This window comes from Parus major, chromosome 5, assembly GCF_001522545.3.
Source record: "Parus major isolate Abel chromosome 5, Parus_major1.1, whole genome shotgun sequence".
In the NCBI taxonomy this organism is placed as follows: Eukaryota; Metazoa; Chordata; class Aves; order Passeriformes; family Paridae; genus Parus; species Parus major.
The window spans coordinates 602494-627383 of NC_031774.1; the positions used below are offsets into that span (position 1 = coordinate 602494).

Sequence of the window (24890 nt, forward strand, 5' to 3'; positions counted from 1 at the left end):
AGAAGAAGAAGGAGAAGAAGCAGCAAGGGACAAATTAGAGGCAGGACAATCATTGACACAGAGTGAGGCTCTTCTGCTTCTCATCAAGAAACAGCATCTCAAATGTGACAAATGTGAGAGATTTCTGCACAAGGAGCAGAAAGGAACAAGGGGAGCAGGAGGGTCACAGCTCACTGCCTGCAAACACAGGACAGCAGCTCCTGGAGAGATTTTTAGAAGCTTTTCCTCTGGAGAGGAGAAAATAGAAAATTTTGCTGGAGAATCTGAATGACAGGCAAAAAAGGCTGGGAATTTGGGAGCTGAAAGTGGGAAGCTGGTATAAAATACATTACTGGGCCAACCAGGAACACCAATATAATTAAATCAACTAAAAAGGGTGGGAAAAAGGACAACTAAACTAAAAAACTGAACTAAAAAGAAGAGACGGCAGAATATCCGTGCTGCAACACTGACAAAATTCTCAGCTGAGTGCAGCAATGTGATTTATTAGTATCCATTTTAAATTACATTTTAGAAGTGAAATCCAAATTTTGCTATAACCCTTCATGATATATCAGCAATGAAAATCTGGGGTGTTTTTAACTGACATTCAAATTTATCCTAGAAGGGGAAGAGCTGCAGCTTTCGTGGCTTTTACAGATATTTGGAGCAATCTGTGTGAAAACATGAATTCACACCCACATGCAACGCTTGTGAGCATCAGTAGTTATTGTCATTAACACTGCAGCCTAATTACTACTGCCAATAATATGAGAATATTTTAGCTGCCCTCAGACTTCATCATTTCAATTCATTATCCTTAAAAAAGCCTTTCAAAGAGTTGTTATGTTTGTGTTTAGAGAAGAGGTGGAGGGAATAATGTCACTACAGGTTTTGCTGGCTGGATAAGTAAAAGATTTGCTTCTCCAAAACACTCATGAGCACTTCAAGTATCAGCCCCTGAGCACACAGAGATGCGCTAAATGTGACAAACTGGGACAACAAGTGTGTGTTTGCCTCCCTCTGCCGGCTCATATCTGTGTATGGCCAAAAAACACACCCAGACAACTTTAGTCTCAAAATTCTGTATCTCTTTGTATCACCTACGGTCAGCCTGTGCACAGGCAGAACCCAGGATTAAATGTTCCCAGTTTTGGTAACAAATTTTCCACTCCAAAGGTGAAGGCGGGTTTGTGACCCGTGTGTAATGCTATAAATAAGGCAAATACATCTTTGCTAAAACCAGAGTTTGTGTTTATTTTAAATACATTTGTTCCAATTACAAAATCCTCAGCGTGTACTGGGATTACACAGGTGCTGGAATTTTAATTCTGCAGGCACCCTGCACGTCCCACAACATGCATTAACTCTAACTCAGAACACACTCCCTTAATACTGTGCATTAAAATAAAATACTGAGTGACTCCTGCCACTATTTTTCTGTCCCCAGCACTTTTCAGGGCACTGGCTGTCACTCTGGTGCCAAATAGCATCTGCAGATCTGACAAGTTTCAAAACATTCACATCAGCATTGGTTCACAGCTCAGAGCGCTGCACTTAAAAGTACACAGAAGTTCTGCTTCTAGAAAATCTTGTTTTACTCAAGGGAAGGCTTGAAAAATGGAGTTTATTCCATTTAGGGGCTTTAAAGTCTGCTCAAGGCTGCATTAGTAGTGCAGTGGGATTTTTCAGTTTTAAGCGAATTTAACGATTCTGGCTAACCTCCACAGCCCCTGCAGTCATCAATTCTTTATCAACAGTACTGGTACAGCACCTCTCTCTCTGGGGTTGTCCAGAATACCTCAAATCAGCTCGAATCCATCCCAAAAGCCTTCCTGCCAGAATCCTCTGAGGATCTTTTTGGCCTGCTCTGAGCTCCACAGAAGCAATCAGCAAAGCCCTCACTAGACCTGGAGGAGTGGTGTCATATTTAATGGAAAGAAGGCTAAAGAAATAGTCACCAAGCAGTATTAATGACAGGTCTCATCCTCAAATAGAAACTAACAAAATGGAAAATTCTGGGGAGTGGGGGAAACCCTCACAACCTCATAATCCCAAACCAGATATTCAGAGCATCAGCTGTCTGTGAGCATCACATGAAGACTAATTTTTCCCCCATTTCATCACTGACATCCTTCCACCATCAGTATCTGGTTTATTTCACACACAGCCTTGAAGACAAACCTCTAAGAGTTAAGGTTTTTAGGATAGCGCCTTCCTCGCTACTTTTAACCAAATGCCACTCCCAGAGTTTATCTCACCCTTTCAAACAGCGCGATCCCGGCCCAGAAATGAAAGCGCTGGGTGAAACCCCTGTCCTCCCGCAGGGAAACTGCCAGGAGCTGCGGAGAGAACGCAGCAAGGGGGGGGAAAGAAACGGGGCAGCCTCCGGCCGGAGAGGAGCGTGCAGAGCCCGGCCCGGGCGGTTCCCGGGGCCGGGGAGCGGCGGGGACAACCGCGGGGACAACTGAGAGACTGTCCCGGGACACCTCGGGGACATCCTCGGGGACAGCCTTGGGGACAAATGCGAGGCTGTCCCGGGACACCTCGGGGACATCCTCGGGGTGTCCCGGGGAGCCTCGGGGACAGCCTCGGGGATGTCTCGGGACACCTCGGGGACAGCTGTGGGGCTGTCCTGGGGAGCCTCGGGAACAACCGCGGAGACAGATGAGAGGCTGTCCCGGGGACAACCGTGGGTACATCCGCGGGGACAACGGCGGGGCTGTCCCGGGGCCAACCTCGGGGACAACCTCGGGGACAACCTCGGGGCCAACCTCGGGGCCAACCTCGGGGACAACCTCGGGGACAACCTCGGGGACAACCGCCGGTGTCCCCGGGCGCTGCGGGGCTCCGCGGGGACAACGGCCGGGCTGACCCTGCGCCATGACCGTGCAGCGCCCGTCCTGGCCTCCGCTCTACTTCCCGCACTTCCACGGGACGGAGCCGGTGCCGCGGCCGCCCGGGGGAGCCTGGGCCCCTCTGGCCGCGCTGTGCTGGCCGTGGCAGCCGCTGCCGGCCGCGGCGGGGCCGCCCCGCTACGCCGCTCTGCCCGCGGCCGTGGTGCCGGAGCCGCCGCGCCTGTGCTGCCCGCCCGGCGCTCCGCGGAACGGGGAGCTGGGACGGCGGCCCCCGGGGCTGGCCCAGCTGCAGCTGCAGGAGGAGATGTGCGAGCTGGGAATCCGCCTGAAGGAGCTGGAGCTGGCGGCGCTCATCGGAGACGGTTTCGACGCCAGGCAGTGTGCGTCCCTGCGGGCGGGGCGGGAGGAGCGGCGGGGACGCGGCCCCCGGAGCGCCCCGCACAGCCCGGACCGGCCCGCAGCCACAGCGCGGGGTGCAGGGGGATGGTTTGGGGTGACCCCGGCCCGCAGAGCCCCGCAGGCAGCCCGGGGAGCCCGCAGGAGTCCCGGGACAGCCGGCCGGGCTCCCCGCTGCGGCTTGCGGGAGATGCAAGAACAGAGGGTGCGGGAGCTGTCGAAGCTGCAAAAGCCACCCCAAAGTGGTGAAGTGACAGCGAAAATGCCCTCGCTGCCCTGCAAAATGTATCGGGTACCTAGGAGCAACGCGAGCCCGCGGTGGGACATCAGCTGGGATGTAAAATAAGGGCCACAGATGGCTGGAGGCATTAAAAAGATGCCAAAATCAAAACGCACCTTCCTCCCGTCCCCCCTAAAAATAACCCCAAACAACCCACACCAAAAGAAACCACCGACAGAACAAAACCCCTCCAGTTAAATTATAAGTGAGCTTGGCGTTTGGATTTTGTAATCTGCTGAGGAAATCGCAGGGAATAAAAGAGTTCAGGAGATGATGGTGGTACCCAGAGCCGATCCAGCGGTGAGGCCAACAGCTGCAAGGTTTGATGCTCATGGTTTCCTGCAAGGCCACAGGCTGCCAGCCAGGAAACCTTCAGGAGTGCAAAGGTTACAAGAACACGGGGAAAATGTCCATCACATTTATGCATTCCAAGGAATATCTCCAAAGAATTGGTAGTTTGCATATATTTTTTCCTTCATTAAAGCAATACGCCTCTCTTTCCATTTTTAATACCTACTATTTTAAGAAACTAGTTTTCAGATATTTGCTAGCCAAGGCACTGTAAGGATTATTAGCTTGCTTAATACATTATTGGATCTACTTTAATGTAAATGATTAATGACATCATTAATGGCAAATTATGTTTCATTCTTGTTTAGACAAAATTCTGAAGGCACTGGAAGAAAAGAAGATCCAAAGCATGAAAGCAATGCAGAGCCTGAAGTAATGTCCACCAAAATACTGAGGATTATTTCAGCTGGGTATTTTGACACTTAGCACTGTGGACTGTTCTAATGGGTCTTCAATATTTGTTTTCTACTCACTATATGCTGTTCCCCTGCCAAATTAAAAATTTAGCATATTATTGACTTCTTTTGTGTTTTATTTGTTTGGTATTTGTTGCTGATGGCGCTACTGTGTATTTTAACCTTTTTTTTTTTTTCTCCTGCAATTACTTGATGCAGGAAGGATATAATATTTCTTCAAAATAAGAAATGACTTAATAATAATAATAAATAAATAAAAATAATAATTTCTTCAAATTAAGAAATTAACACTGTTTTTGTCAGGATTCCGTATCTGTAGCTGGGAAACATCTACATGGCAATATAAAATATGGTTGTGTCTTGTTTTGTTGTAGTTCTAAGTTAATTAAGTGCAATTTTGAGTAAATAGATATGGCCAAAAGTCCTAAGCCTCTAAAGCAGCTTAAAAAAACTACTTTCAAATTAGCATAAAAATCTTTGTTACAATCACAGGGTACCACAAAATTACAGAAGTTGTGGCTTGAGATGTTTTTTAACAGGGCAGTCACATGCCATTGACTGCCAGCTGACATTTTACTATTATTTCAGGAATAATATATTAAATATATTCATAATGTGTTTAATAATATAATATTTCAGGGCATAGGTTAAAGCCTGGGGCAGTTTTTGTAGCAACATTCTCCTTTCACCAGTAAAAATGGACAGAGGCAGGGATGGCAGATTGAAGATGTGGGCAGAATTTAGAATTCAAAAGTAATGCCACACGTTAATAACACCACAAAGTTGTAAATAGGCTCATAAAAAAAAATTAAAATTACTTTTTTCTATTTCATATCCAGAGCAGTAGGTGGCAGCATGAAATAATAAAGTTACCAACCCTAAAGCAGCAATATTTTGGCCAAGAGCTTTATTTTTAAGAGCAATATTTTCATCTCTGTTTTTTTTTGAACTGTGTTCAAATTGCTCAGCTGAGAAATGTTTTAACACAATACAATATCAAAATTTTATTTCCTCTTACTGCTTATTGCAGCATTTATCCTTACACTGCCTCAGTCTTTCCAGCCAGATTTTGATCTACTGTACACAGAGTTTATATTTCTATTTTATTATTATATATAAATATTATTTTCTATTTCTATTTATTATATTATAAATTTATTATATTATATATTATATATTGTATATAATATCATATATATTATATTATATATTCATTATATTATTCTATATTTATATAATATATTATATATTATATCTAATATCTAAATTAAAAATTATAAATTATAAATTATAAATTATAAACTATAAATTATAAATTATATTATAATATGTTTATATCTTATATCTTATATATTGTATATTGTATATTATATATATTTTATATTGTATATTGTATATATTATATATTTACATTTATATATTATAGTATATTACAAATATTATATTATATATTTTATTTATTAAAAAAATATAACTCTCATTTGTCAGTAATCAAACTATAGCTATCACATTTTAATGTAATTGCAAATGAACAGCAGAACACTTTGGAAATCTGGGCTGCAGTGTTTCACTGCTCCCTCTGCTGAAAGAGAATAAAAAGTTTCTCAAAGGCTTCAGCAGAAATGGTTAATTGTTGTGAAAATGTGAATGGTTAAACTGAAATTTTTGGTTACAACGAAAATGAGAATTGTGTGCCCAAATTAAATACCAGAAAAGAAATTTGGATTGGACAAAGAAGGGCCAATACACAGAGGCCTTTAAAGGCTTTGTGGAGAAATAAGAGCTTTAAAATCTAGTTATGTAACAGATGAAATATCTTCATTTTCCCAATCTCCAGATCAATTTCGTTCTTAAACCACCCTAAATTTTCCAAGGTTATTGCAAGGGCCTACAAAATTTCCATTACATGGAATTTCTGCTTCCTAACATTTACTTCTCAGCTTTTACCAAGCCTTTCACTTCATACCCAGCCCTCACCAGCCATTATTCACGAGGGTTTCTTGGCTTAAACAGCTCATTTTCATGGCACACAGTTGAAATATTTTCCATCTGTTTTTCTGTTTTTCATATGGCCTTTATGCTGGAACAACACTTGGCATTTAATTACTGGCTGATAACAAGGAATAACTTTATTATTAATTATGAATTAATATATAATCTCAGGTAAATTTGCCTGGGGATCTCCTGAAAAAAATCACCTGGATCATGGCATTTAACAGAATTTTACCTTTGGCCAGTGCAATCCTCCAGCAGGATGCTTTGGGAAAAAAAAACCTTCCTTTAGAAAAAAAACAGGCTATTGATACATAATGGCACATATGCTGATTTTCACTGGCCCCTAAACATTTCACTTTATTTTCTGCTCTGTTTCCCCCTGACCTTGTTAAATCCAGTGATTTGCTCTCATCTGAGGGTTTATGGTTTCATCTCAAAGCTGCTCTGTTTATCTTTTTCTTGCAAGAATTAAGCCACGTACTAGACAAAATAGAACATCCTTCTTACTGTGTTTTCTTCACAAAGAATGTGTCATTCATTTTTTTAATTGTTTCTGTTCTCTTAGATTGCTCAAGAGAGGCTAAACCTGACATTTAGATGCTGGCACAGTTCAGATCTCTTTCACCTCACTGCTGCCTCATGACTCAACAAATCTATCCCTGTTGCACTCAAGGAAGAAATTTTAGGCTACAAATTTGATTCATGGGCAGAAACCTCAAAACATCAGTGGGTTGCTGCCATTTCCAATCCTAAGCAAAGCAATTCTCTCCAAAATCAGGGTGTCACACCTTCCCAGCCAGCCTGGGGGCTGAGCAGACACATCTGCACCTGCAGGGACAGCCAGGTGCTCCCCAAGGAGAGCCCCCAAATCTCCCTTCTGGAACCTCAAATGGCCCTGGCTGCTTTATGATGGGGAAAAAAAAAATGAGATACAAAGCTCTTCAAAAACCAGAATGCATTTCAGCTTGAAATTATTTTATACCAAACAGTTGGGTCCATTAAATTTCAGACTGCTGTGTTTGAGCTTGCCACATTAAAGTTCTCTGAATAGATATTCAGCCTTATTACAATGGATCATTAGAATTTAAATTAATCATCAAGTCAAGCTGCCTTAATTAGTTCAGGGACAGATTAGAAAGGAAATCCAAAAGCAGTAAGCCATCATGAAATGATTTTTCTGTTTTCAGCAGCGTGTGCTGCATTTTAGATTCACCTGCCCTGAGAATTCAGAGCTAATATCTCAATGGGAGGCAGGGAAATTGAGCAGCACTTGGTTCTGGGAAATTTATCCTCTTTTGCTTGTTTGGCAGGTGGAGTTTTGTAAGGTCACTGACATCTAGATATCGAGTCAGGAGCTGCCAATCAGGAAATATTCCAAAAATGTTCCATTTGTCTTTTCCAAGGAAACATATAATTATTAATAGCACGAGCCCGTTGAGTTGTGTTACACACTAAAAACACATATTTGTGAAATAGGCTCAGATTTTGGTGTATCTTGAGGAAAGCCAGAACGACCCCTTGAGGCAGTTTAAGTTCTCACAGTCACAGCATGTATATGAAATATATCAATACATTTAAAGAATTGTATCTTAACTAGGCCATCTCTCTAGAACCTTAACAGTGGTAAGTACACTATGGATATAAATGTTCATTTATCCTCTATTTCTGGAAGATCCTTTCCTGCCTCTTTTTTCCTCTGAAGCTACAAAGCAGCAGTAAAGGAACTTTTTATTCCAAATCTCTTGCATCACAAATGACACAAAAGCAGCCCTGTCAAAAGCTGCATTTTCCTCTTCCTTTGATTTCAGAAGGACAGCACAAAGCTCAGGCCTGAGTAAATGATATTAAAAACCACAAAAACAGAATCTAAAGAGGAGAACACGGCAGGAACAACCAGTAAGTAGCAACACAGATTTTAAGACATATTTTATTTCATGTGCAAAATTGCCAAGGAAAACACGTGTACAACTTCAGCTAAGCTATAGCCACTAACATGAAAGGAACTATTCTATGTACTTGTAAGCTTTATTTCTAGAATCACCCTATGGCTCAGAGTAAAAACATTGTAATTTGGTAATGACCCAGAACATTTTAAATCCCTCCTTTTCAGTCATATGTAAAATTCTACCATCAGCATGTAGTTTTACATAGCAGGTCTTGGAGATTTTCCTTCTGATTGCATAGTATAGAATTTTAATTGTTTATTTTCTTATTCTCTGAATTAATCCCTAGACTCGGCTTTAAATTTTCTCTCAATTTTGCAGCTTCAGAAAATTAATTTTCCCACTTACAGCTGAAACACTCATAAATTTTGAGCAAGTTTCACAGACACAGCCATTACAATTCAGTTGAATCAAGCTGTGAACACCAAAGATAACATGGATATTTGTAATCATGCAGAGCTAGTCCTTTCCATAATTCAAAGATGTAAGAAAAGTTCATTTCCTTGGAAAGTGAGATCTGTTGCCTGGGAAGTGAGACGGTTTTATTGATACAAATTCTGTAAATCTCTGTAAAAAAATGTCGAGGCTGTTATTGGAAAGGCTTCCTAGAACATACTGAGAGATTATCAAGAGGTGTTTTTTTAACTTGTGCATTCACAAATATTAAGATGCTACCATAGGAACAGGTAATATTTAGTCCTGAACAATTCCCAAAGCTCCATGAAGTAATGGATAAAAAGTGTCCACTGCAGTCCAGGGTCTGTGGTTCAGCAGGGCACTGAGGACAAAGGAAAGGTGGACAGTCCCTCCACCCTGCCCTCCAGGGGGGACACTGAGGCACAGCCACATTTCAGACCAACCCAAAATGCTGAAGAAGAGCAAACTGACCTTTCATCTCCCAAATTCCAGCCACCCATAACCAGACAGCATCCTTCCTCTCTTGGCACAGTTTTAAGACACTTGTGATGGCTAATTCACTGGGGGGTTACTGGCCCAGTCCTGATATCCTTGAAGGCAGCAGGTTTTTAATTTGCCAGTAATTTCAATGGAAAACGCTACCTAAATTTCATTTTTCAATGGAAAATATTCCCTAAATTTCATTTTTCAATGGAAAATGTTCCCTAAATTTCATTTTTCAATGGAAAATCTTCCCTAAATTTCATCTTTCAATGGAAAATGTTACCCACATTTTCATGGTTTTGCCTTAGCAGTAACAGGAGAACACACAAAGCACAAGGAGGCAATGCCATGGCTATTTAAAAATGCTGTTTTCTGTTGGTCCTGTCACACCAGCAGCCTGTCAGAGAGGTAAAGAGTGCACTTCTTGGCCTACACGATGTAAAACTCAGGTTCAGAATGCAAAATGATGGCAGGAAAGACATTAAATGAAAATAAAAAGTCAAAAAGCATAGGAATATCTGTGCTGGACAAACATGCTTACTGATGAGACCCAAAGAACTGCCCAGAACTGATCCTTTTGTTGGGCCCCAGCTGTTTCTGTTGGGTTGCTAAATCCTGCATCAAAATTTAAGCCTTGGCAAGATGAGTTCCATCATATTTTCCAAAATTCTTGGCTTTGCTCTCACGTCTTTTTTCTATTAAGTATGACCTTGAATACATCTTGCAGAAGTCAACACCAAGATGAAATGAAAAATCCTTCCTAGTCTTTGTCATAGAGAGAAATAGTAAAATTTGTTTGGTGTAGGAGAAAGTGTTTGGGTTTTTTTTCCTCATCACAGCAAGGAGATAATTAGGTAAAGACAAGGATAAAAAATTAACTTCAAGTTTACTTACATCCAGATCTCCTTGCCAGATCCACAAGACCTTAACTTTAAAAGATTTTTAAAAGATGTTTTTGGTTTTTATGGTATTTGGACTGGTTTACACAGCACAGAATTGTTCTGGGCTCCAGTGAGGAGGGAATATTTTGGAAGAGAAATTCACCTGCTCTCTATTGTGGAATAAATGAAGTGGAATCACCTTTCTTTGTGATTTACAGTCCTTTGCTGCCCAGTAAGGTAAATGTGCATTTATAAAGTTGCAAAGTTATTTACAGAATGCAATATAGTAAAAACTTACTCCTTGGGTATGAATCCAGTGTGAAAAATTCATTAAGTCAGACCTCTTAAAACAAGAATTAATTTTTAAAAATGCAAAAAAAGAAAACAAATCGAATTCCTGAAACACCTCTTCATAATACTTGTAATTATTTTCAAGACATCTTCTATACACTTGGCCACCTAACTTTGAAGCCCATTTCCCATCTTTCATGAGCTTCATAACAGAACAACTCTGAGATTTCTCTTCATTACTGTCCCTGTACCCCTTAAGGAACCTGAAATGAATGGGGACAAATTGATGGACAAATAGAAGAAATTCTGAAAAAATATTTTTTGACACACACACACATATAAATGCACATGAATATGATACAATATTCATAAAAACACGGGCTTGAGGTGAGTGTAAAAGCATGAAATATTACATGATTTGGGGGTATTTCAACTGTTTTTAAAATCAGGACCTAAACCACCTTGTGCAATAAAGTTACTCTCAGTAGAGATTCTGCAGAATTGACCAGCTTTGCCTCTATGACTTGGGCATCTTGAGAGATTTTTAACAAGCAATTCAGTATGCAATTTCTTTACTGACCTATATATAAATCTCACTTCCACAAGCTGAGTTTCTGCATTATTTATTTCTGAGAGAAAGGCAAAAGTTAAAAAAAAAACAAAACATTCTCAAAGAGTACTCTTATCCTTAAAAAAATGGAAAAGAAACCCAAAAAAATTTTTAATTCTTTTTGATAAACAAAGAATAAATCTGTTACTCATTCCTGGAGTTAAAAATTAACCCATGAAGGGAAAGCTGCCAAACACAAGTATTTTCTAGTAGGTATGAGTGAGATGCAAGTTCCCTCTGTGATTTTGTGGCAGTGAGGGCTGGGAAGGGGTTTGTTAATGTAGAAGAAATGCAAGATGAGGACAATAACTGGTTTTACACAGTGTTTGGAGCTGCTGGGATGTGCACAGGATGAACAGGGGCAGGAAAATGGAGTGACTTCTGCCAGCTCAGAAAACTTGCTGCTTTCAAGCTCCCTCAGACTTCTAGAAGCTGGCAGTCAGCTCTTACATTGGCAGTGCAGGGCTAAAAAAACCATAAATTAAAAATGAGATTAATTCTTTAACAGTCAGACATCTGGAAATGTAACAAGAACTGTGGTCAGCTGGGTGTATATCAGCCCTTAAACAAAATAGTTCTGCCACTCAGCGCAGTTTTGCATTTTCTACCTGCCTTTCACTTTGATCTTACACTTCTTATGTGTCTCATCTTTCAAAGTGAGTCTGAAAAAGAAATGATCATTGCTTAAGAGAATATCCTCATTTCTAAATATAGGGTTTGCATGCACTTCTATCAAGTTCTACCCATTATATTATGACATATAAATATTACTCACATTTCTAGGCTGAGTGCTGGAGGTTCAATACAGATAATATGTCAAGAAATGACTGCCAACAAGTCAGGAAATGACTGCCAACAAGTTCCCTTTCCATCCTTTTAAAGTTACTGTCCTACTGATGCTAATTAATGTCACATGTAGTTTTCCAGCTGAAAGTGGTCAGTGCACACATTCCAAGAAGGAATTTTATGTTGTTTCATTTGTTTCTACTGATGATTTACAAATATGAAGACAGATAGAGGTCAGAACATCAGCATTTTGTGTACAGAGTAAACAGCACTTTCACCTAAACATTTAACATATCTTTAAAGAAAATTGGGGCATTGAGTAGAAAAAGCTAAATTACTAATTATTTCTCAGTAAAAATGGCATGGGTATATCTGGACAAGGTTATAACTTATATAACACAAGTATTTCCTTCTTTGAAATCAGTATTGAAAAACTATATTGTAATTGTAGCCATACAAAATGTTTATTATATTACAAATTATTTGTACACTGTATTTTCACTTTATCATTGCTTTGTGCTCAGACAGTATAAATATTACAGCATGATTTTTCTTTCCCAGGAATGTCCTAACTGTCTTGATATAATCTTGCTTTATACTTAAAAAAAAAAAAAATACAGAAACATATTACAAACAGGATAAAAATTCATCATGAATGAAGAATGTAAGATGGTTTTCTGAATAAAGTGCACCACAATGGCTTCAGAGTGATGGTTGAGGAAATATTCAATAGACTGCACATCATCCATAGTAATACCAAACAAAATTAATTTTGAAACTCTAACAGGTCTTCCTCAGAAGTATGAAGAGTACTTTGTTTAACTTTACTGAAATGGTTTTTCTTTCTAGAAGGTTATTTAAATGTTTTTGTTTGTGGGTTTTCTGTTTTCCACAGACATCCAAACCCTGGACATCTCTGTATTTTCCAAAACTTTTCGTTTCCAGTATGACAAGATACAAGATTCATCGTGTAAGATATATGAGACTTTACCCTCACACATTTTTCAATGGAACTATTCAATTGCTAAAATTTAAGAATGGGAACAGACTTAAAAACAGAGTTCAGTGTCCAAAAGATGTTGTTTGAAACTGGAATGCCCTGCTTCCTGTGACTTTTCTGGGAATACTTTGCTACATTACCCTTCCCACCTCTATGGCTTCAGCTTGCCCATCCACGGGATCCTGGCTGCTTCCATAATTTCATCCTCAGGATAACTCTGCAAAACTGGAGTCTAAGCTAGAGAAATTCATTGCACAGCACATTTCACCCCTACTGCTTAGAAGGGCCCATTTACCTGCAAAAATTTCACTGGGCTACAGAGAAGAATCATTGAAAAACAGAGATGATGAAGCTGATGCAGAACGTGGCTGACACGACCTGGTGTAGGCTTCACTTCCCAGGTTAGGTCAAGCCAGCTCAGGCTAAATAAAACTCAGCTGCTCTTCCATTATGTCTGCACTTGTGTTACAGTGATCCAAATGGCTGCAAAACAATCAGAATTCTGCTCAAGGGGGTCTAGTGAAATTTGCTTTTATAGACAAAGCCCAGCAGAGAAACTCAGCCTTGCCCTCAGTGAAGGAAATTCCCACTGAAGCCCACCAGAACTGGGCTTTCCTTTCTGAGTTTGGCCCAGTATTTTTCAGTTGTCATTCTAAATTGTGGTGCTCTTAGCTAGCTAATAATTTGACCCAATTTGGCTGTGTTGTATTACACTGGTAATATCAGTATTATCTGGCTGACAGGAAACTGAGACAGCAGCCAGCCTTTATTAGACTTGTATTTATATGAAAAATTGAGTTTCTTTGGTTGTTTAGTATCCAAGTCACCCAATTGTATATTTGTGTACTCCAGACATAGCAGGTTTATACTGATCAGTAAAATCACCAGGGGTTTTTTTTCTTCCTTTCTTTTTTTTTACTTTTTCCACTTAGTTTATGGAAATTTTCTGACTATAGCAGACTAATCACTTATATAAATATACAGCACATATATACATAGAAATTACAAAAATACATTTTATTTATATCTGATTTTAAATAATAAAAAGGAAATTTCACATTTATCGAAAGATTAACTAGCATTCCAAACGCTTCTGCAATATTCAAGGTATTGGAGCAGAAGATGTCTGTATATTCTAGGATAATTAAGCATCACAGTCTCAGTCAGGGTTTGTAATGTAATTATTAGGGGGGAAAATAGCTCTGCTTTAAAAGTTTGTGCTTCATCAATTTCTTCTTCTATCCCCTAGTCTAGTCTTCTCTCTCCTCCTCTCAATTTACTGATGGCCAAAAAGCTAAACCAAGTTCCCTTTCTCACATCAGTTAAGACCAAAGAAACTCAGGGAAATGAAATGATCAGACAAAATAGTAATTGAGGATAACTAAAAACCCACTGAAATGAAGGACATTACCTTTAACTCCAGTTGACATCAAACACGCCCAACACAACAAATTTTGCAACAACTTCAGTTCCTGAAGCTAATGGCTGAAGGAACTGAAAACAATTGTTCATGATCTCCAACTAGTTTGTACAACTGCAAAATATTAACTACTGTCCCATCCAAGTGGTTTGGTTTTCTTTTGGGGTTGGATCCCTACCACAACGCAGTGTTAACAATCAGTGACCTTTACCTTGCACAATATAAAGTCAACATCATTTCTGGCAATGCTCTCTTTTTTTCACAGAACATTAGTATTTTTGTTAACTGTTAACTTATTTACATGTTAATATAGTAATCAGGTCCTCTACATTCAGAACTTCCCGGGTGCGCATTCACCGTGCCAGCGTAATCAAAATCAGCTGCAGCTTCAGGGAGCACTTTCTGGCATCACTGTAGTAGATAGCATTGTTAAAGAAAGAGAAAAAAAAAGCACTGTGTTGAGCAGAGGTTTCCTTGTCCAAGCAGGTGTAGTCATTTTTCCAGGCTGGAAGGATTTAAAGGTCTCAGGTTTACCAGCTTCACATGCATTCAGAGTGAAAAGCCCCATTATAGAGCGAACACAAATAACCTTTTTTCGTTTCTCTTGGAAGCTTTTAGCACCAATATCCTTTGCTGGCTCTTCATGCATTGTGTTCTCTCACGCTGAAAATAAAAATCTCCTCCGTAACTCAGCAGCAGCACTGAGGGACAAGGTATCCACCAATTATTGAAATGTCATTAACCCTCTTCACAGTCCCCTCTTCTCTCACTTCTTTGTACTGTGAATAGGATGAAGAGACTCAGAGCTATTTACAGGACTTTTATTTGTATTACTTAATCATGTTGATTTCTTTTGGTTTGAATACAGTCTCTGGGATGAAAAGGCTGAAATGACTCTGCATTGCTGAAATCAGCATCCCTTACACAATGTCCCACAGCAAACAATTAAAGTGGCCACTGCCACGCCAGCTGTGGCCTTCAGCAAACCCTGTTCTGCAGGTTGTTTCTTCTTGAATCAAAGTTTTGGCATGCAGAAGTTATTTTCAGCAGCTTTGCCTCTGGGTCTGCAAATGAAACTTCTTGTGGCGCAGACACGTTCAGCAGCATCTTAGTGATGATGGGTCATAATACCAGAGCGAAGTGACAAACAATTGCATATGGCTGATCTCAGCAGTATGAAACAGTTTCCTGGCAGCTTTTCCTTAGCTGGAAAGCAGAAATTTCACATCTTCAGAGTCCTGCTGCTCTGCTTGAAGTCATTTCGTAGCGTTGACTTTTCGGACAGATTAAAATGCCATCGCTTTGGCACAATTCACAGAAGATTTGTAGCTGAAAATTAAAGGAGTCTCTTTCTTGGCTACCCCAGGTCGCAAGATACAAACACTGAGCACAGGAGATACATTACACCTGGAACTCAAACATATCTGTTTGCTTCTTGGCCAGCTTGGCCACTTCTTCCCTTATTGCCTTGACGAGGGCGGCCGTGGAGATGTTGGTGAGCGGCGCGTCCGAGGGCTCGTTGTCGGCCAGGCTCTGCTGGGAGGCGGCGGCGGAGGCCAGGGGAGCCTGCTCCAGGCTGGGGTGCAGGCTGCCCTGCTGGCTGTACTGCCGGGGCAGGCGGGACGGGGAGCTGTGCTGGTAGCGGGGCCTCGGGTACGCCTCGATGTAGCCGGGAAGCGGGACCTGCGGAGAATTGCACGGGGTTATTCGGAGCCACCGAGCCGCCTGCCGTGAACCACAGAGCTCCCCAGAGCGCTGCCAGGTGGGACAGAGAGGGCCAGAAGAAGGGAATGCAAACCTCAGAATTCCCAGCTTCTGCTCACAAATGCCTATCCTGGCATGTGCCGTGTGTGCATGTGTCAATGTCCCAGCTGTGGCAGCAAAAACATCTGCTTGTCCTCATTTATCACCTCCAAAAGGGAGAAGGTTTTTATGAAGGTGTGATCCCTGCTTAGCAAACACCTTGGTTTTAAACAAACAGCATGGTTTTGGTACACTAAAAAGCCTAGAGCAGAAAAGCAGAGTTTTCTGAGTTGTAGCTGCTGTCGAATCCAAGCCAGCCAAGTGTCTGGTCCCACTGCCCCAAGCAGAAACTCCCCAGATCCAGACAACAGGGATAAGCTCAGGTGAACCAGTTTGGAAACTCAAGACTCAAAGGGATGTTTGACTGCTCAGAAGTGTCAGGATTTCTGGCCATGTTTAACAGAATTACGTAATTTTTGTAACTTCACAGATTTCAGCCCCATGTTACACCAGCTACAACTAAATAACGTCAGCCCTTTAGTCACTGTGAGAGATTAAATTTCATTCACAAATCCATGAATGGATTAAATTTCTTTCACAAATCCATGGATTTCACAATTCCATGAACCACAATATCAATCTTTTTTGGCACTCAGAAGATTTTAATGCATTAAATAAAAAAGAGCATTTATGATTTCCAAAAGTCTATAAAACAGGAATCTACAGGCCTTAATATTGAAGAAGGGTTTATTCCTGAAGCCTGACCATCAGGATTTACACATCCTCTGCACAGCCTTGGCTATCCATCAAATTCTGAAGAGAATATCAAACATGTTCACCATGGTGTGATGAGACAAAGGGAGGAAGCAGGTATGATATGAAAATGATCATTAGATGTAGTCACCTCTGTTTTATTTTACAACAGGCTCTTCAAAAGGTGATTTTACTAGAACAAGATGTGATCACACCACTAGAGGCCACCATTCACTGAGCAGAATCCAGCAGATTGGAAATAAATTCTTTGTGGATACAGTTGATTTGTCCCACAAAAGTGTTTCAATAAACACCATTTGTGTTTATTGAAATTAGTGTTTCAATCCTTCCCATTTGTCACAGAGAATAATGTATTACAGGAATTGAGTTTATAAAACAATTCCTTGTTGTCAAATCTCCTGTTTCCTCTACTCCCTTGTTTAGTAGGATAAACAGTAAACCTTGTTTAGAAGAAACGTGTGAAAAATAAAGAACCTTATATATTTTAAGCCTCTGTTCTCAATAATTGTAAGAAAATCTTGGAAGTGGGATCAAGCCATAATCTAGAGGCTCAGAAACCAGGACACATCCAGAAATTCAAGCCCTGAGAATTACTGAGAAAACCTGAGTATTACTTCAGATTTTTATGCTATTCAATTTTATTCAGGCTTTCTGGCTGTGCTATGTTGCTAATGCTGTTACCAACTCCTCCAGTAATGATTTTCAAATAAAGAGAATTTCTTGACAGATTTGCAAACTCATTGTAGAAAAACTGCAGTAGTTTATAAATTTTTACCTCTTCTGCAAAGCCACTGGAGGGCTGAAAAGTAACAACTTGCCATGGGTGAGTGAAGTTAAAAGGGACATTTGTTTCCTTTGAATTCTGTATTGCCAGGGTTATTTTTCAGACAGATTCTTACATCCCTCTTCATTCCTCTTTCCCTGAAGACAAGGAAACCCACATCAGGGTTAAATTCTTCTCCCTCCAGAGGAAGGAGCTGGGGGCTGGAGACTTAGTTTGCAGTTTGTTTCAATCTCCATTTTTGACAATTGATATCTGACTTTTTCCACAGGGCTGCAATCAAGAGTGGAGATACCAAAGGGAGAATGGATGGAAGACAATTCAAATTTCCTTTTTTGTTTCATGGCTTTTTTCCTTCTTAGAGAAAAAGTTTAAAATCATTGTTAAGATAAAATGGGGCTTCCTGAATTTAAGATGCCAGAAGGGTTAAAACCACACATAAAACAAACAAATAAACAAAAAACTAACACCAAAAAAATCAACAACAAAGGAAAATAAAGCTTTTCATGCTTTAAAAGACAGCTCTGAGAAGAAAATTTATACCAGAACATCAGAAGCCTCCAGGTGTCAGGGGCACATCAGCAGGTGTGCTCAGCTTACCAATGAGCAGCTGTTTTTTCTGACAGTTCAGCCTTCAAATTCAGACTTGCATCTCAAAGTCATACTGAATTCTTTTCCACACAGGCACTGGGAGCAGCAATAAAGAGTGAACAACAAAAAGCTGCCCCCAGGAACATTTATAATGACTGTGTTGTCTCTTGCTAAGCTGCTCAAAGACAACTTAGATTTCAACTGTAATTCATTAAAATGTTCTGTTGATGATTTGTATGAGGAAATTGAATCCATCTCCCAGGTTTTTTTAGCCAGAATGGTTCTGCATAAATATCAGATGTGAGCTCAAGCTGAAGAATTGATCTTTTTCTCCCTAGTGTAAAAAGAGCCCTACACATTTGAGAAATTGTCTCAAACATGATAAACTACTGCAATTCATTTCAGGATGTTTCAACTCCGATTCTTTGAAATGTAGGTTTACTTTGGGCTAAAAAATTACATCTGCTCCAGTCTGGCATTGTGCAATTAGTTATTTAATTTATGATCTGTCACTCCAGCCTTCGGGAGGATTTGAAACTCTGCACAGCAGGGCTGGGAGGTAAGATTTTGGGAGCCAGGCTGTCTTGAGAGAAGCCTTCAGGAGGGTAAGATGCTTCCCCAACTTTCAAACAGCTCAAGGCTGCCTTGTGAGGCAGCATCACCTTCTCCTGACACGTGTCTATCCAAAAAATTTAAGCTTTCTCAGCAAACAGAAGTGACATCTAACCCACCAAAATTAAACAGGTTCCAGGCCCTAACCTAGTGAGTGATTCCTCCTTCTAAAGATCTTGTTACAGTTCATGTTATGAACAGCTGAAGTATCTATGCCATCTCTTGTGGCTTTCCACTACTAGAGATTATTCCCATCCAAGGAAAAATTAGAAAATTATCCCTTTTGGCTTCTTTGTAGGCCAGTGAAGAATTGCTGAAAACCCTTCCTGTGCAAAACACAGAAAACACAGGTGGTTAGAGAAGCAAGGATGCTTACAGAGTCTGCCCACTGCCCTGGCAACTCATTCTCTCCAGCATAGGGCATCCAGGCTTGGTTCCTGTAGGCAGTGGGAGGAGTTGGGATGAAATAGCCAGTGAAGCCAGGTCTGTTGGCTGGAATGGCAAACACTGCTGGTACCGTATTTCCTGTCAAATAAAAAAAGAGTAGGCTGCATTAATAGCTGAGATTTTCAGTTGTAAATCAGAATATAGTGCTTATGTAATATGGACTTAATGTTTGTTTTGGTTTTTTGTTTGGGGCTTTGGGTTTGTTTTGGGTTTTTTTTGTCCCACCACCTGACTAGAGCATCTTAATAATGCTGGGAAATACTGGAGAAGGCAAGATTTGCAGTTGTCCTCATAACCATGTACAGCCTTCAGGTAAAGAGTCCCTAGGACTTGATCCTTGTAACAATGATCTTCATCAAAACTTTGAATCATTAGAAAAAAAGGCTTTTTTTCCCTTAAGTTTCTTCCTTGCACTCAATTTTCAGCTGCTGTTTCCATGGGTTTCAGTGTAATGCACCTTTGTTTTCACAGCCTACCCAGTATTTCTTAACATCTCTAAGCAAAAACCCTACAAAAATGAGTGACTGATATGTTTAATAGGCTGCACTCTCAACAATTAATTCCATCATTAAATTTCAATGCTTCTGCAAAACATTACCAAGGTTCTACCTGCTCAGTTCCTCTCCCAAGAACAATCTATGACTGCCATAAACTATGTAGCTACAACTTAAACAAATATTTGCTGATTCCAAATCTGGTTTATCACCTCTTGATTAAGATGCATGCATAGGAATACCCAGGAAACCTCCTGGATGAAAATCCCACTGTCACACTCCAATTTGTGTGGAAGAAGCCATGTTTCCCTTGAGATTTGCTGTCAGAACTCCATGTATTTGCCTTTTAGTTAAAAATAGAATACAAACAACTTTTTTGCCCAGTTGAGTCTTCCTTCCTCCAGTGTCTATTTGCATGCAAAGATAGATTCTAGCAGTGAATCACCAACATCACACTGGGGGCATGAAATCCTCATCCCTAAATCCTGGATGGGACAGCTGCATATCTTCTTTGACAGTTATTAGGTTTTTAGTTTATTCAGTTATACTACATGAACTTGTATTTTACTGCTCAGATTCACAGAATATAGCAAAAATAGCATCACTTAAATGAAAGCAGAAGGGCAGTAAACCCTTTAAAAACACAACAAAACACAACTGCAACATTTTCACTGAGGAATGGAAGCAGAGTAACATCACACAGCTGGGAAGATTCTCTGTACTAAAATCAATGCAGAGAAAATGAAATTTTCCCCCCTTACAACTGCACACCATTTGAATATTCCTACTAATTGCTCTCAGTAGCTATGATACCACTATGCTGACAAAATCACCGAGATTCAGACGGAGTATAATTGAATTAGCATCAATTGCTGCTTCAAATATCCATCCCCCAGAATCTCATTTACAGCCCTGGCACATTTTTTGCTCCTGAACAATGTGCAAGAGGGTTGTGCTGCCTGCTCTGACAGGTGCTGGGACATGGCATGAGCACGTGCACAGAGATAGAGAGACTCTACCAGTGACATCCACCCCCAAAGCAACCTCCATAAACACAGATATTTACAGGTTCTCAATGACCTCCCACACAGCCCCAGGCCACAACTGCTATGGATGCAATCAGGGCATGAAAAGAGGAGTAAAATATGTTTTTTGTAGCACATTTTTCTCCAGAGCAGAAACACACCACCTCTATCCCAATTCCTCCAGCCCCATGTTTTGGAAGAGGGTGGGCTAAGAGAGAGGTGTGGTCAGTCATTTGTCCTTCCAGGTCATAAACAGGACAAGGGTTGCTATTTTAAAGGAGTTAGAGAAGCTGAAAATGAACATTCTTCACACATGTACAGAGAAGAAAGTGCTGCTCCTGTAAATGGCTTCTGCCCCAAAACACTCTTTGAATTTAACCACAGCAAAAGGAGCTACTACTCAAAAATGAATATTCAACTGGCTGAGGCAATACCTTATCCTAAATTATTATTGAACATCCTTATCTTAGAGCTGATGCTGTGCTGCATGAGAGTGACATTGGGCATTATCATTCCAAACCAGCACCTGCAGCAATGTTTCTTCATGTATTGAGGCTATAAAAAGTTATTTTCACATCAGAACGTTTGAAACCTTCTATTACAATTGTACATTTTTCACAGTTGTCCTTGTCTTTACTTGCCTGTATTATAGCACCTTTCATACAAGAAAGTTTCCTTCAGCTGCTCCCAGAATTATTCTGGCAAACTCCACAACGTTCAGGAAAGTCATTTTGTCTCTTCTGAGCTGCAGCCACTCTTCAGAGCAGCACACAGCAATAAAATCCCCCCAGCACTGTGTCCAATAAAAAAGTGCATCCCACAGACCACATTATTGCACTTAAAGGAGAAGTCTAGGCAGTGTGGCATATTTTATAGCTTGAAATGCTTTGAAATGGAGGGGTGAGCATCTGCTCCTTTCAGGTCCTGCAGCATTTGCAGAAGGTCTGACAATAAGTGAGAGTAGAATGGATCCTTCAAACCCACTGTATTTAATTAATTGACAACACATTTGCTTAGCCACATTATGATTCTCAGTAGATGATGTCAAAAACAACACAAATAACTCTCTATTTCTTCTGAGGAAGCTAAAAAAGAATTTTTTTCTGGCTGATTAACAGAGCAATGTCTGACAAACCTACTCATTTCAAAGCTTTGAACTAATGGAAAATTCTTTTGAATATTGTAAGCTTTTTCCACAACTCTTCAAGAACATTTTGCCAATAAGAACTCATTTGAAATATTTTTTTCCAGCTAAATATTACCCAGGCACCATCAAAACAATACATCAGCTTCATCTCATGATTAAATCGATTTATAAATACAGCTTATATCAAAAAGACCAGGAACTGACTAGGCCTTTAAAACTGGGACTTTTAGACCCAAAACAAGTTCTGAGCTGGAAATATATTCTCCAGGAGGGGTGAAGAGCTAACAGATCCCCTTTGACTGTGCAATAGCACCACTGCTTTGTGTTTGAAGGGGCCATGTACCTTCAATTTCCCCTCCTCAGAAGCCCACTGTTGTGATAAGAGTAGGGGTGATGTTTCTTAAGAGAAAATAGAGAGCCTTAAAAAAGATTTCAAGCACTTGGACCAATATTCTTGACTGACAAAATATTGGAAGGATCCAACCCATTTCTCCCCCATTATCTTTTTATTTTTTAATTTATTTTTATCCTAATTCATATTTAATTTAATTTAATTTTTTATCTTTTAATTTGGTTTTTTTTGTATTTTTTATTTGCTTGGTTGGTATAAAGTGCAACACAAACAAGTCACACAGCAGTCCCAATACTGCAACTCATTTTGCCACCCTAAAAATTCTACTAAATATTCTCCCTAAAATTCTACTGCATTTTGTGGTACAGATGAACAGTTTCACTGGGTTTTATCAGTTCAGAGTCCTGATTAGTGTGCAAGAAGAATGTCACACTTTAATACAGAACATCTGGGACGTTACTGCTGGATCCTACCTTCAGAAAAAGCCATTTCCTGGTGCTTCTGCAGGATGAGTATCCCATCCCCCGGAGTAAGGTTCATCCCCTGTGTAAGGTTTTTCCTTAGCACCAGGAAAAACCCCACCTAATCCAGTCTTTCTCCAAAAAAAATCATTGTAGGAATCCAGAAATGGAGAAACATTTCTCTGTTTGTCCTCTTCTACAAAAAGATATTAATCTTGTCTGTCACTGACAGAAAGGCTTCCAAATACCCCTGGGTAAACCAGGATTGATAAAAAAATTAAGTAGAAGGTAGTAGAATGTTTACTATGTCACTGAAGTTAAAAATATAGATTTTAGAGTGTTTAATACATGGAGTAAAGATGGAGGAAGAAAGGTGTGGTTCTTAGCTCTCCTTCTTCCTTCTTCTCCATGATTCTGCAGTTTTTAGGAGCACAAAGAGTGCTTGGTTGAAAGTTAGTCGCAGTTTTAGTTACATAACTTATTTGTTAATACATAAAAACTTGACATGTTTATTGTTAATTGGGTAAAAATGGATATAAAGATGAAACAGCCTCGTGGTTCAGGGTCATTTTGTGCCTTCAGAGCCAAAGTGAGCCAGGTTATGGTGAATTAAACTTGTGCAGAAAGTCTGGAGAGACCTGCCAAGTTTTGTGATAACATGCTAATAAACACAAGAAACAAAATCCTAACGAGCTTTGGAGTTTTCTTCTGACCCAGAGAACTGAGATAAATGGAACTCCCTGTGAGGGATATCCCGAAGGAGCTGGGCCCAGAGGAGACCGAGAAATCCAGTTTCGAGAAGTACAGCGTCAAAACAGAGAAAAATTACAAATCATCCTTATTTTCTATATCCCACCCATTCATTTACAGCCAAACCAGCTGATGAGGCTCTCAAAGCTCTGAGTTGAGTGTGAATTATTGTGTCACCTGAGTGAAAAGCCGATTGATCGAGCGGCCCAACAGACATGGGAGCTCTCGAACCCGGCGCGAAAGGCGTCTGATCGTGGTGCTGGGCCTGGTCTGCTCCACTGGACTCAGGTATTCTCACTTTGCTGCCAATATCTGATGTGGATCTGTGCATTAAGAAACCAAAAAAACAGAAATTTTTGTCATTCTGACCTACAGATGAGATTTGTAGCCACACAGAGGCCTGCCAGCTCCGGCAGGACAAGGCAGTGAGGAGCAAGCTGTCCAACTCTGCTGTGGCATGACAGAAGTCTGGAGAACAACTGGACAACAGGAGAAGTTTGGAGAAGCCTGGAGAAGTTTACAAACAACCCTTTTAGCCTGGTTGCTATTTTACCAAAGCATGTAGGGGCTTTGCTTGCTGCTTCAAACAAACACCTGTGAAACACAACATTAAAACCAGAGCTTTACCAAAATTCACCAGAATTTTACCAGAATTCACCAACACAGTCACAATCACAACAGTGTACATGATGTGGTATCACACAGTGGGAGACCACCATGGTAAATAACATTAACTGCACTTGGGAAGTGCTAACTTTGGAAATGTCTTTGGAAATGTCCTGGAATGTCTTTGGGAATGTCTTTGGAAATGTTGCAAGTGCTTACAACACAGAAAAACAGGAGAATGATGGTGTGAATTATCTGCCTCAATCTAGCACACCATTATTCCAGCTGAGGCAAAGGATTATTTAAAAGAATTAAGAGCCTGCATTTCCTATTTTTATTGGCACAGGCTATTCACAGAAAATTCATTGTTATTTTGTTTTGTGTTAAAATGAAATTAAACTGACATATTTCGAATTTCATGAATGTATCTTTCTAAGTGACTTGTAAGTGCCCCTTCAGGGTTTACCCTGGTTCTTATTATAGATAAGGATATAGATAGATATATAGATATATATAGATATAGATATATAGATAGATATAGGATAGTGGGTTTTAGAGACTGTGCCTAAAATAAAATAACAGATAAATACCTCCTGAGAGAAGCAACAGCCACAGGACCCGTTCTGGGAGGGACAGGAGGGGGAGGAGAACCCATTACCATCTCAGGAAGCTGAGAAAATCTATAAGCCTGTAACAGAGAAGAATAAATATTTTCTGTAACACCAGTAAAACACCATCAAATTGAAAAACAAAACAAAATCAGAAATTAAATACTTGCACTGTGTGCCAGTCAACAGGAAGCTAACTTTTTGTGGCATCAACAATAATTGTATTTATTTGAGAATTTATAGTGCTTTGAATGTGGAAGAAAACCTGGAAATGAGCTCAGAGACAAAATGAAGTCTAATTAAAATAAAACATATTCAACACTGTCTCTGTGACATTTGTAACCTGCTGGCAAAGCAGATCTGTTGTGATTATGTGAGACTCAACAGCTGCTT

The 24890-nt window shown here is 40.1% G+C and overlaps 2 protein-coding genes across 2 annotated transcripts in view; one reads left to right on the forward strand and one right to left on the reverse strand.

The window, feature by feature from the left end:
• Nucleotides 1–2797: 2797 nt before the first annotated feature.
• On the forward strand, nucleotides 2798–4378 carry C5H11orf91 (chromosome 5 C11orf91 homolog). The gene is made up of 2 exons (XM_015629637.1): nucleotides 2798–3217; nucleotides 4173–4378. The coding sequence occupies exons 1-2, from the start codon at nucleotides 2863–2865 to the stop codon at nucleotides 4238–4240; spliced, it is 423 nt and encodes a 140-aa protein (XP_015485123.1). The 5' UTR covers nucleotides 2798–2862; the 3' UTR covers nucleotides 4241–4378.
• Nucleotides 4379–10881: 6503 nt separating this feature from the next.
• The window catches only part of KIAA1549L (KIAA1549 like), a 126833-nt gene continuing 112824 nt past the window's right edge, over nucleotides 10882–24890 (reverse strand). Inside the window, exons 18-21 of the mRNA XM_015631448.3 lie at nucleotides 24480–24577; nucleotides 23461–23606; nucleotides 18984–19132; nucleotides 10882–15789 (exon numbers count right to left, since the gene is read on the reverse strand). Coding sequence (XP_015486934.1) covers nucleotides 15508–15789; nucleotides 18984–19132; nucleotides 23461–23606; nucleotides 24480–24577 — 675 coding nt within the window. The 3' untranslated portion in view covers nucleotides 10882–15507. The remainder of the gene's footprint in view (nucleotides 15790–18983; nucleotides 19133–23460; nucleotides 23607–24479; nucleotides 24578–24890) is intronic.